At 36.4% G+C, this 13,208-nt stretch overlaps 1 protein-coding gene across 31 annotated transcripts in view; it reads left to right on the plus strand.

Moving 5' to 3' along the window:
* Nucleotides 1–12,211, plus strand: part of epb41l3a (erythrocyte membrane protein band 4.1-like 3a) — a 79,191-nt gene extending 66,980 nt beyond the window's left edge. For 19 of the 31 annotated variants that reach the window (XM_083544888.1, XM_083544886.1, XM_083544878.1 and 16 more), the window contains 10 exons: nucleotides 1,416–1,604; nucleotides 2,817–2,906; nucleotides 3,193–3,852; nucleotides 4,986–5,114; nucleotides 5,981–6,109; nucleotides 7,851–7,982; nucleotides 8,298–8,396; nucleotides 9,461–9,541; nucleotides 9,888–10,003; nucleotides 11,076–12,211. In XM_083544888.1, coding sequence (XP_083401014.1) covers nucleotides 1,416–1,604; nucleotides 2,817–2,906; nucleotides 3,193–3,852; nucleotides 4,986–5,114; nucleotides 5,981–6,109; nucleotides 7,851–7,982; nucleotides 8,298–8,396; nucleotides 9,461–9,541; nucleotides 9,888–9,998 — 1,620 coding nt within the window. In that variant the 3' untranslated portion in view covers nucleotides 9,999–10,003; nucleotides 11,076–12,211. The remainder of the gene's footprint in view (nucleotides 1–1,415; nucleotides 1,605–2,816; nucleotides 2,907–3,192; nucleotides 3,853–4,985; nucleotides 5,115–5,980; nucleotides 6,110–7,850; nucleotides 7,983–8,297; nucleotides 8,397–9,460; nucleotides 9,542–9,887; nucleotides 10,004–11,075) is intronic. The other 12 variants (XM_083544897.1, XM_083544893.1, XM_083544895.1 and 9 more) reach the window with 5 other exon arrangements.
* Nucleotides 12,212–13,208: the final 997 nt, after the last annotated feature.

A 13,208-nucleotide genomic window follows, 5' to 3' on the forward strand; every position in this document is an offset into this window, starting at 1 on the left:
AATATGTGCCGCATAAGTGACTTTAAATGTTTTTTGCACTATTTTTACAGTCTGCTGCATGAGCAGTAACACATGGTGTCAGTGACACACTGTATACATTATGTACATTTAAAAGATTTAAATGTGACATTTACTAGTGAGCACAGCAAAGCCAACACAATCGTGTCTGTCAGGTTTTCAGTTTAAACTGTAAAATGTTTAGTGGCTTTATGCACACATTATAAACACACTGTCAAGCTCTATCAATCCTAAAACATTCCATGGATGCCATCTATATTGTTGTAATGGGCTATACCTCAAAGTGACAACTCTTTCACTAATAATCGTTTTCTAGTCTTGAAAATATAAGACTAGTAAAGACTGACAAACAGACTTTCCAGTAGTTAAAAAAAGCTGCGTGATAGGTTTTTAAACTGCAATAGGAAAGCTCATTTGTGTTATTACTCACTAATGGTCTACAATTACAGTACATCACAGTACATTACAGTTTGAGATACAATGCTAGTTTGTTAAGCAGTAGTAGATGGACAGTGAAATTTGTTCTTTTTTTGCCGTTGTATGGTCAGTAACGGAAAAAGCCTAAAGTGAGTACCCTATGAATTTTAATGTGGATTGTGTAAATGTGCAAAGAAACATTTCAGCATATTAGTACACAAAGTCTCTAATGTTTCCAATACCAATTCATAAAATAAATGAAAGAATAAATTTTTGGAGTTTTATTCCCACACCATATTTGTAAATTAAGTGACTTAGTGTGGTTTCATTACCCCGTATTAGATGGTGTCAGTAGCAAACTATCCAGAACAGGCTTTTTCATCTAGATTTTTTTTTTTTTAATTAAACTAAAAGTTTTACACAATTTTTTAGTACATTATGTGCTTATTTTATATGCTACTGCTTAAACCCATATTTTAAATTATAACAAAAGATAATACAGGATATTCAAAAACTTTCAGTTGTCATGGTAGTTTAAATCATTTTAACATGCTTCATTGTAGAAACCTATTAATACACTTTTACTTAATATAATGCGCTCTTTAGTGCATTCGTTGATTTTCACTTTTATATAATAATGTAGGTCTTTACCAAGTTGAATGTTCTTATTCATATGACTTCTTCACCATCACCCCCTTATTCCCCATTATAGTCTTCTTCCCTGTAGTACATTCTTTTTCATGTCAGATTATAACTGAACCACGGTGACATAGATAATGTGAAATAGTGTACAGTATAAACTAACCTCTATTAGTGGTCAATGTTAAAACAAAAATACATTAAATATGGATGGCCAAGTACATTCAATATTGAATTGTATAAGATGGAGCTAGTTCTGACTGCAGGAAAAGTGATGACAACAGACTTAAGGTTTGCAGTGACATTTTTATTTATTAACATAATCTTCCTGTTTTTATCAGGAGCTGGATCAAACACCAGATGAAATGGTGAAACACCAGACCAATATTAGTGAATTGAAGAGGACTTTTCTTGAAGGAGGCACTAATAAATCGGGATTAACAGAGTGGGAGAAGCGTCTCTCCTCATCCCCACTGCGATCCCCACGGCAAGACGAGGCTCCTATGATTGAACCGCTGGAGCCTGAGGATGTAAGCACAGTATTGACCCAGTCACTCAGCCAGCATTCAAAAAGATTTAGTATTTTTTTTTATGATCGGCCATTTTGATGCTGTGTCTTGTAGACAAATTGCTTTCTTCAGAGACATTTTAATGATGATGTGCAGGTTACTGAATGTACCTAGTAAAGGCTGAATTATTTCCAACACTCTTAACCTTGAGACATTAGTGCTGTGACCGCCACAGCTGACAGATGTTGGGAAAATGATTGGGGCTTGTTTAAAATCTCTTTGAATTGGATCTGAATGAATGCTTTAGATAAAAGCGGAGAATGATTTACTGATTTTCCTCAAGATTGTCGCATTGATTTTTTGCAGCATGGTTGTAAATAAAGCGTCATCAAATGGTCCACATAAAGAAAGTGTGGTTGGAGGTAACAATAGTCTCGAGCAGCTTCACATACCCATTTCAGGGAAGGAGGAATCATTTTCAACTGCACAGGGAGTGCAAGAAAAGTTGTCTTTGTTCTATAGCAGTTGCATACCTGCAGGCATTTATTTATTTTTTTATTCCTGATGATTATTTTCATAACGTATACATGTAAATATTTTATCTAAATGATTCGCGCGGAAAAATCATGGGTTATATTAATCAGGCTTGACAGTTGTCACAGCATGCATGAATCCCTGGATTGAAGCCAAATTAGATTCTCAGTATGAGTGAGAGACATGCAGCTATGTACATGACAGCTGCTACAAGGTTACAATCTTCCATAAACGTTATCTGAGTGATTCAGAGAATATGGTGAAAATCTCTCTTTAAATTATTTGTATGACATCAGGCATTATTTTATATCTTTAAAAGTTTTAAGCTTGTTTTTTATTCCTTATTTTTACCGCCGGGTTTTTAATATTGTTTGTTAATTAGATGCATCAAGCCTGTTATATCCTGTTTTATTTTTGTATACATTACACATTCTGTTATGCTTTTATGCCGTTATCTTTGTTCTGACTCATTAACTATACACTTATAATTAATATCTGTCACCATATGAACAAGGACTGAGCTGTTGCTGTGTCAGACAAAAGTCAGGTCAGGGCAAAGTTATGCAATATGTCATTTAAAATAACAGTGGAATATAAATGTCAGACTGCTCGTGCACTATAGATCTCTCTGAGTCATGTTCCCCAATGTGCCTTCTTAAAGAAGTGTCTGATATCGCTATCGTTCTACCCTTTATACAGACCAAAGAGGATTCAGAAACGATGGATGAGAAGGAGGAGGCTGCTAGAGGTAACCAACAGGACAGCTTGGAGGACGGGAAAGATGATGTGGTAGGTGCATTACAATGTTTTGGTACTGGATGCCTTTGAAATTTAATCTGACCAACTAAATAGCTCCGAGTGTGCATTAAAGTAATTTATTTACTGTCTCTCTTTTTTGTAAGCAGACAGAATTATCTGATTTGAGTTCAGGTCGATTTTATTAAATACCTTTAAAGAGATGTTTAAAGATCTATTAGAACGTGTTGGTAGGTACTGATATCTATATTGGCTTTAAGTGTGTCTTCCACACCTCCCACAGTGGTACCTAACATGCCTTTCTGTATCTTATATGTAGGAGTCTGATGGTTGGGTAATTATAAACAAGGTTCCACCTAAGGTACCCGAGAAAAACATAGTCGGACACAATATAGTGGGCAGTACTAACACTGTTACTGCTGACGAAGCTTTGGGAGACGTAGCTCTCAAAAATGCATCAGCCATACAAGAGGAAGTACGTAAAAAGGCATTTGCACTTGGCAAGTCCTATGACACTGCAACAGGGAAGATCATGACCACCACCAAAGAAGATGATTTTCCATCCCCAACTCTCACAGTAGAAAAGCTAAAGCTCTTGGATCAAACTAGCACCCCAACTGTGAAGATCATACCAGTCTCCCCTGAGACGCACGAGCCTGCAACCCTGTCAGGCACGGAAGCAATAACAGCACCGGTGATCACAGTTAAGGAAGCAAAGACCCCTTCTCCATCTGAGCCTGCAAGCATTGTGAAAATGGTGGTGGCTGTCTTCTCCAGTGAGGACAATGAAGAGGCAAAAAAGGCTGAGCTGAAGCTGCTTACAGATTCCCCAATGAAGGAAGCAATCACTCTTACGCCCAGATCCCCTCGCAGGTCCCCGATTAGATCTCCACTCAAATCTCCATCGAAGTCAGTGGAACTGGTTGTGAGCCCCAGCAAAGGCTCTTATATAACCAAAACCTCTCCAACAGCCAGAGTGGTAGTATAACACTAACACCGATAATTCCAGCACTGTGCTTCCCTCACGGCACCTGCCAGCTACCCAGGCCTGGCTTTCTAAAAGAATTTAAATGAACAAATTAACTTAAAAGCCAGCGCTTTGCAGTCTCAGTACATTATTATGAATGTTTTTAAATTATATTGCGTTCCTTTGTCTTTTCCTTTGTGTTTCTTTTAATTTTCCGACTCAAATTCCCGGCAGTGGAATTTGATGTCGCTCCTGCTTTTAAAACCTGAGCCTGCTGCTTTATGAGTCTAGCTTTGACCCGCTTCGTTTTTGCACACAAATGAGCAGCTTATTTTTGTTTTATTTCACTTCCTCCTTTTTTTTGTGCCAGGCTTCTTGCTGCCAGTCACACATGGAATGTCTTTGGCTTCAGTCACAGATTGAAGAGATTTCTTTTCCTTTTATGTTCCCTCTGATGTTTATGCTGCTTGATGTGGAATAATGAGGGCTTTATTCATAAGAGGCTACTGAATCCCGGTAGAAACTGATGTAACTCTACTCTTTTTATGGCTGTTGTGAATTGATATTCATCTGGAATTAAAGAGAAAGCAACAGCATCTCAATTAGAGTGATCTCTGTGGGGTTAAATGGTATTATGCCTTAACTCTGAAATGTCAGTTTTCACTTAATGCACACTTTAAAAGAATTACAATGAAAGTCCTATAATGACGGATTTATAGTCAAACTTTTTAGTGTTCAAGATTTATGTAATTTGAAGCAAATGGTCATTTGAACCAGTGGAATCTGTGGAAAATACTAAATTAGTTGCATCTCTTATGAATAACCCAAAATCAATGTGCTAAATTTTGCTAAAATGACTCACACTGGACAGCACTGCAGTCATTGTTTCCCCATGTTTCCAGTTAATATTTTGACAAATTATGTGTGTGTGTCTCTGTGTATGTCTTTACCTCTGTGTTTGTTTGCGTGTGCGTGCGTGTGCGTGCGTGTGCGTGCGTGTGCGTGCGTGTGCGTGCGTGCGCGTGCGTGCGTGTGTGTGCGTGTGTGTGTGTGTGTGTGTGTGTGTGTGTGTGTGTGTGTGTGTGTGAATTTAACCTCTTACGTGTGTGTGTGTGTATGTCTGGCTTTTGGGGGTCTGTGCTCAGCCTAAGCCTACATTCGATGAGATGTCTCCGGAGCTCACTGCTCTGTTAAAGTCTGCTCATGAACAGATCAGCACTCGTACCTGGTCTTCCTCTTCAACAACTACTGAGCAAACACGGGCCATCCTTAAGGTGGACTACACTAGAAACAACTTTGTAATGTTTACAGCTTGGTATAAAAAACATAGCAAACAATAGGATATAGTTGCTATGGCTTTTTACATTATAGATATATTTAATGTTATATGCACATAGCTATGATTTTATATGCCCTTTTTTTTTGTTTTTATAATCACAGAGCTATTGCAGCCTAGCCTACTACATGCTTTTATAGGCCACTGTGTCCCCTTGTCCTTGTTGCGTTTTTGTCTTTAAGCCATTTTTGTCGTTCCATTACCTATTGACAGATTTATTGTTTGGAGTACGAGCAGGGGATTTCTTATTCAAAGTCACACCATGTGTAATTTTTGCACCTACTGAAGTTGCAAAAGAACATTACTAGTGTCCATTCTAATTTATTATATATTATTAATCTTATTTTAATTATTTGTTACATATGTGCGATAAACATACAACCTGTTTAGAAACAAGGACAGTTGTTTCGTTCAGTACACATTTAAAATGTATATTTCAGTCTTTGTGTACTTACTGCATAATGCATAAATACAGTTTTTTTTTTATTATTTACTCAAATATTTTCGACTAAAGAATTCATAAAGAAAAATCACTGATAGTCTCAATAACTGCTTTTTGACTTCTTAATTTTGAGTATTTCTTTAAAAACATCAACATAACAGAATGTGCCTTTTTGGGCACATTTTTGTATCATTGTGTTTATGTATTTTCTGGTGTCTTAAAATTCAAAGAAAATTGTGTATTCTTTTTAAAGTCAATAAAGTGCAATTATTTGTTACAGTACCATGTGGTTTTTTGGGGTTTTTTTTGGTTTTTTTTGTAACTGAGAGCTCTGATCCTTATTGTTTTATGTTTTATTGTAGACATCTACCGGTCCTGAGAAGACTGTTCTACAGTCGGAAGATATACAGAAGCTTCCAGAAAAAGACCAGCCAAGAGAAGAGGAACAGGCAGTTGATCTAAAACAGAATACTGCTTTGGAAAAGTCACAGGTAGAGGCACTTATTTCTCCAGATCAAGCGTTGGAGCCCAGTGTCTCTAAAATTAACAATGATGAGCCTAGTAGCTCTGTGCATGTCTCAGTCCAATCCACATCAGACAGTGACACAGAACCTGATGAAGCCAGCAGTGATTCTGGCAGCGTGGCAACTGCTGAATTTGACAGGTTCATGTTCTCTATGGGCAATTCCCTCATTGTTGCGACCATTTAGCCCCTGTCGCCCAGTGACAGCGAGTCTGATGATGAGAGTTTTTCCTCTGTCTTCCGACCAGCCTTAGAAGACCAGTCACGCAGTATGGCATTGTACTCCCCCACCATCCTGATGGAGCAGAGGGGAGATGCTGAGGGTCACAGTGAGGAGGTAGAACTCCATTTTTAGTGGTGTCCCCTCCTTTGGCCCCATAATCCACCAATTAGTACCTACACTTCTGCTTTAATTTCTCCCCTGAAACCCAATACTGTCTACACACTGTAATTTTATCCAGTAGTTCATGTGTGTCCATCAGTGAGCTACACTGAGATCTCTGAACAAGGGTTTTTTTAATGCACAAATTGTTATGCAGAACAATACTGAGAGTTTTGGAAATAGGCTGCAATTTGAGCTTTTCAGGTTTTGAAATGTGTGACAGTAGCTCTGTGTGTATGAGCACACATCTGCATACACTTTCACAACTAGTACTTGTTTTTAGAATCTTTCTAATTGCCTTCGAATGTTTATCTGCTGATATATATAAGTACAATTGAGTTAGTAAAAAAGAAAAAAGGGAATTAAGAAATTAGTTGTGTGATTGGTTCTTTCACCAAGTTGCACTATATTCTACAACAGCATACTCAGTCAGCTTTTTTTGAGGCTTCATGGAAAATGCTAATAATATCTAATTATTTGTTTTATTTGGACTTATATATGTATCTCTGGTGAACTTTATAATTTAATTTAGTATTACATTTCTGTTGTATTTTTATTCACACTTCAAAAATGCTGACGCAGCACTATGTTGAACAGTTTTACTGTCATTAAGTGCAACAATAAAAATGCATACTAACATTATTCTAATTAGATTAAAACCAACCGCATTTAAACCACCCACCTAATATAGTATAGGTCTCACTGGCATGGACTCGACAAGGTCTGCTGTGGTATCTGGTACCAAGATGTTACCAGAAGATCCTTTAAGTCCTGTAATCTGTGAGGTAGGGCCTCCATGGAATAGACGTGTTTGTTCAGCTCACTCCACTGATCCTTAATCAGACCTTGCAAATTTGTAGGCCAAGTCAACACCTTGAACATTTTGTCATGTTCTTCAAGGCATTTCTGAACATTTTTTACAGTCGGTTTCATTATAACTGCTGCAGGAGGCGACTTTGAGAACTAGTTGTTCATTTGCTGCCTAATATATCCCACTTCTTGACAGGTGCTGGTGTAAAAGGATAATTGTCATTCACTTCACCTGTCAGCAGTTTCAGTGTTCTGGTAGAACAGTGTATGCTACTTTTTTCCATTTCAGCAATGTGTCATGTTTACACAAGTGTTTTTCTAGTAGATAAGTGTGATGTATATGTGTCTGTGTCCTACCATATTGACATTGATGCCTTTAACTGGAAAGGTTTATTATAATTATTTTGTCTTATCAATGCCAAGACTAAAATAGACATAAGATATTTCCTATGAGAGCTTTGTATGCGTTTGAGATACTAAAATGTTCAGACACTATTTTCTGCTATTTTCTTTAAAGGTTTCGTCACTGCTCCAGACAGAGGTCGTAACCTTTAGCAGTACATTGTCAGGTGAGACAGAGAGACTTGTGACACAGGAAATGCCAGTGGTCCACACGGAAATGAAGACTATAACATACGAGGCCCTCCAGGTACAATGCTACTCTGCAGAAATAAGAAACGCACATCACAGTGTCTGTTTGCATATCATTTTACAATATTTCATTAAAAAAAAAAAAGGGACTGCATTGTTTACTGAAAAACAACAAATCCAGAAAACTACAAAACCCATGCCTTTATCTAACTGGGATTAATGTACAAATCAGAATGTGTCTTACCTGATTTGAATGTGTGACTGTGTTGATGTATGAATGCAACATTAATACAAACACTTTGTCTTAGTGTTTTAGTCTGGAATGTGAATGCGTGGATGCTTATTATCCCTTTGCTTTTTCTCTTGCAAACAGGGTGAAACAGAATGTGAGACAGAGCCGGGGATTCTGATGAGTGCACAGACAATCACCTCTGAAACCACCAGTACGACCACCACCACACATATCACCAAGGTACAATCTGTTCATTCTGCCTGATTTTCTCTCTTACTTGAACTTTCTAATGTTCATACGAAATCATTTCTTATACCTGGTGTACCATTTGGGAATAAAATATACATTCAATAAGTTGAATACATTAGAAGAAACAAAACATTGCTTGTAATACCAGATTTGGACATGTAGAGATAAAACCTTCCCAGATTACTTGTCTTCTTGATCTATTATGGTGCTGATAACACACATGATTCCTGCTCAAATCAGCTGTTAAATGTTTAAATGTCCATTCTGTAGCACTTTTACAAATAAATCTCGTCACAAAGGCAGTAAGATCACATGAAGAAAAAGAGAAAGAGACACAAGGAGAGCCAAAAGAAGGTCACACCTGATACTGGTTTATACGTTGCTACTCTTCTATTATTCTACAGTATTAAATGTGTTGTCCAGACTCCTCACAATATATTGAAGAGTCTTTATGATTACAGGAACAATTCAGATAACACACTGCCAAAATATTGTCATTAAAACAAGGAAGCCAAATTGATTGTGTTCTCTGAACGGTAGGGATAGTATACCTTTTATCTCCTTGGAAACACTGATATTGGCCAACTGTGGTTGTCTGTGCTTCATGTGTGCAGAGGAAGTCAGATATTGCTTCCTCCAAGTGTGTTCTTGTGCACTATGAGGCAACATAAGCAGCTGTTTAAAAATACTCAGATGGCTTGTCTGCATGTCTCAGGGGAAGCACGTTAGTCTTGAATCTGCCTCGTTTGAAGCTGTTGTGTGAATTGTCTTATAAGGTCGGTTAAAAAATGGGTATAATGTAATGAAGTGTGCGAATAAATGAAGTCTGACCCAAAAAAAAATTTTAATTAACTGTCAATAATTTAACAGCACACAAATTAATATTTAAGTGCTGCCTTTTTGGATATTGAAGGGTGTGACACTCATTATTTTTATGTACTATGTATTTAGATGTATTTATTTAGTTGTGTTTGGATTGTTGTAAATTATCTTGTTTTTAAGTGTGATTTTTATTTATTTATTTTATTTTTTTTATTTTTTTTAATTGCTGTCAGACTGTGAAAGGAGGTGTTTCAGAAACCAGGATTGAGAAACGTATTGTCATCTCAGGGGATGCAGACATCGACCATGATGAGGTGAGAAACACACCATTAATTCACACTGAACAGCTGCCTTAGCTGGACTGCTGGTATTATGAGTGTACAGATTTAACACTTTACAAGATTCTATTAAGTATCTCCTTTTAAATAATTATTCAGATCTAATCAATATTACTAAGTATATACATTCATCCCTATTATTTGGTGAAATTCATTCATGTTTGTCCTTCAAAAGTAAAAAATTATTGTTCACTCTGTCCAGCTATACTTTTTTTCTCAACTATTTCCACTTTATCATATGTTAAAGACGTAATTTTTATTACTTATATTACTTGCATTCCCACACCTCTGTGTTGCTGTTATGGGGTGCCACTGGGGCCAGGCCCTGGCTCAGGCCATTAAAGAAGCCAAAGAGCAGCACCCCGACATGTCAGTGACCAAAGTAGTGGTTCACAAAGAGACTGAAATCACACCAGAAGATGGCGAGCAGTGATGCAGGTAAGGGAAGAGCCCATCACGACTCTGCTTGACCTGGCCGACTGCGAACTAACGTGCCGCTTTGCTAATGCGCCAAAGCTTTACAAGCTGCTATTTAACCCTTGTCAATTTTGTCTGCATCTAAATCCCATTCACAGATGCTTTGAAGACAAATCTTGCGTGTCTCTCATGCTGGACATATATTTATGATTTGTGATTATTGTCTGCTTTATGTTGCTTTGACAATAAGCAATGAAGGGAAAAGGAAATTGTTGCTTTAGTGCTGCTGCTAAGTAAATTTCAGAGCCATTGCGTTTTATTTGAACAAGTAGAGTGCCCTCTGGTGGACATGAGTAGTAGTACACGTTACTGCATGTGATTTCTAGTATTTGTCTATGTGCATATTAAAGGATGGAGTGACAAATGAAGAAAGAAGAAAAAAAATGTGTGTGTATATATATATACATATATATATATATATATATATATATATATATATATATATATATATATATATATATATATATATATATATATATATATATATTTAATTAAATGCAAATATGTACATGAGTAATACTTACTTTCAACAAACATTTATTACTATTTGTTAAATCCATCAATAAATCAATTTATCAATTTAAAAACATTTAATTAACGATGATGGATTTATTCATTTGTTTTTTATTTATTTACTTACCTTTTACTTGCTTAATTAATGATGTGTTTTCAGGTATATCAACCAATAAAAACAGTTTTTATTTGATCTTTATTATTATCATATGCAAATCGCTATCAATGATGCTATAAATAGGACTAGCTTGTTCTATTACTTATTGTCAAATATTGTGCAAGCATGTTTTAAAGACTAATAAATGCAATAAATTTGCATGGCATTTTTAATATTTATGGCATTGTTGTATGCGTGAATAGTTACAGAAACATGCTGTTGTATGTCATGCATTGGTGTTGATTAATTGGTCAAGTGGTGCATTCATAATTGACATTGCTCATGTCCTTCTTCAGACAACCCTGATTTTACTTATTGCCACTTATTGATATAGTGTGCTTAATTTTCCCCATGTTTTTGCAGGATTAGCGTGTCTTCATATTTCCCGGCACAGTCTCACCTACATTATGTGGAATAAAGGACTTTTTGAAGATGCTGCCTATACAAAAAAAACAGCATTACAGATACACCGACGGATATAACTTCATCTGAGCATTTCTGGAGTCATCTTCTAACAAACACATGCTCACTCTTCACTGCAACACATGCTTACAGATCTCCTGGCTTGCCTGGTCCAGCACTGGTCAATGATACTGCATGACAAAGGGAAGAACACCATTTCTGTAAAGAGAACAAACACTATATACCACGGAGGAAATGCTCAATGACCGCAGTGTAAATTTCCGTCTCCCCAACAAACTCCCTGTGATGGGGAAAAGTAAATATGTGACAAGGATTTTGAAAATAGTACTGATATTATGACCTACATTTTATTTATTAGAATACTTCTCAATACAAGAAAATAATAATAATAATAATAATAATAATAATAATAGACTGCATCTGTATGAGCACCCAGTATTTAACCATGCAATAGGTGTGTCATTGAGTCCAGTCACCATGTCCTGTTCCAACCACCTCCACCCTGCCTCTGAGTTGTTCCTGCTGAATGTCTGTGTGGCTGAGAATATGAATGACGTTCTCTTGCTTTGTGTGCTTATTAGTAAAGAAAAATGTTTTTACAAGATATATGTCCATTTGTATGTTTTTTGAAATTTTATTATTATTATTCTTTTTATTTTTTGCCTTAATTGTACTTACCGAAATATCTGACGTATTCAATGAATTCACGCACTGTGACCATATTTGTCACTGACTCCAGGACCTTGCTAAAAATAATGTCTTTGCAAGGCGTCTTCTGCACCACATTCACTTTTTTTTTTCTTCTCAAAATAATGACCTAGGTGGCATAAATAAACCTTAAATTGTGCGAACTGGACATAAAATCAGAGCCATCACAAATTGTTTTTTATCCGTTTCCTGGACACCCCCCCCCCTCCCTTATAATATTATGATTATTATTGTTATTATTATCATTATTGTTGTTATTGTTGTTGATGTTAGCTTGTGTGTTTTCAATCCATCATGCTGCCATATTCTCCCTCCATGTTGAATGTGTTTACCTCATAAGCTCAATAAAAACAATATTTTAAAATGTATTTGAGAGATTTCTTGGTTTTCATTCTCTTCTCAAAACGTTTTAAATATAAAAAGCTGTCAGAAATGACTGTATATTGCAGATACCTTCTTATACAAAATACATTGACATTACTTTCACCTCAATGCTGGAATCAGTGTTGCTGCACACAGTGAGACCTACAATCATGGCAGATGAAGACCACAAGTATCCAACACATCTCAAACTGTATCAAGTTCACCATCCTAGTATTTGCAAACACCAGGATTCATTTAAACATTCTCTGCTGAACATGAATTCATGTTAACAGTCTAGTGTGAGTTGTATGCTTTGTGTCTTGTTTCTGCAATACCAAGCCTTAATATCGTGCCATAGTGTTTTTTGGTTGCTCTGGTTCTTTGGTTTATATCTTTCTTTTGCCCAGGTTACTCTAATTGCACATTGCCTGACTGCTATCTGTATATACACTTTGATTTGTTTGCCTGTTGTGTACTAAAAATCCAGATGCAACTGTCACCATCACTGTCACTTTATACGTGTATTGTTATGTTTGCTCTCAAAAGGTTGAAATGTATTCAGGCATTTATACAATAAATTGCTCTTATATACAATACTGTGGAAAAGTTTTAGTCTGGTGTGATGCTGTAAAGTAAGAATGCATTACAAATAGAAGTGTTAATAGTTTAATGAATTAAACAAAAAAAGGAAAGTAAATGAACAGAAGAAAAATCCAAATCAAATCAATATTTGGTGTGATCACAGCCTTTGCCTGCAAAACAGCATCAATTCTTCTAGGTACACTTGCAAGCAGCTTTTCAAAAGAACTCGGCAGGTAGGTTGTTTCGAACATCTTGAAGAAGGTGTGGATGAAGTCTGCCTCGAATCCTTCTAGCTCCTCATGTAATCCCAGACAGACTTGATGCTGTTGAGAAATTATCAGGGCTTTGTGAAGTGCAAAACTAATACATACAGGACTTCTTGTTTTGTTTAGTTTTTTCCTATGCTGAAGCAAACTCTTA

Source organism: Silurus aristotelis, assembly GCF_946808225.1.
Source record: "Silurus aristotelis genome assembly, chromosome: 1".
In the NCBI taxonomy this organism is placed as follows: domain Eukaryota; kingdom Metazoa; phylum Chordata; class Actinopteri; order Siluriformes; family Siluridae; genus Silurus; species Silurus aristotelis.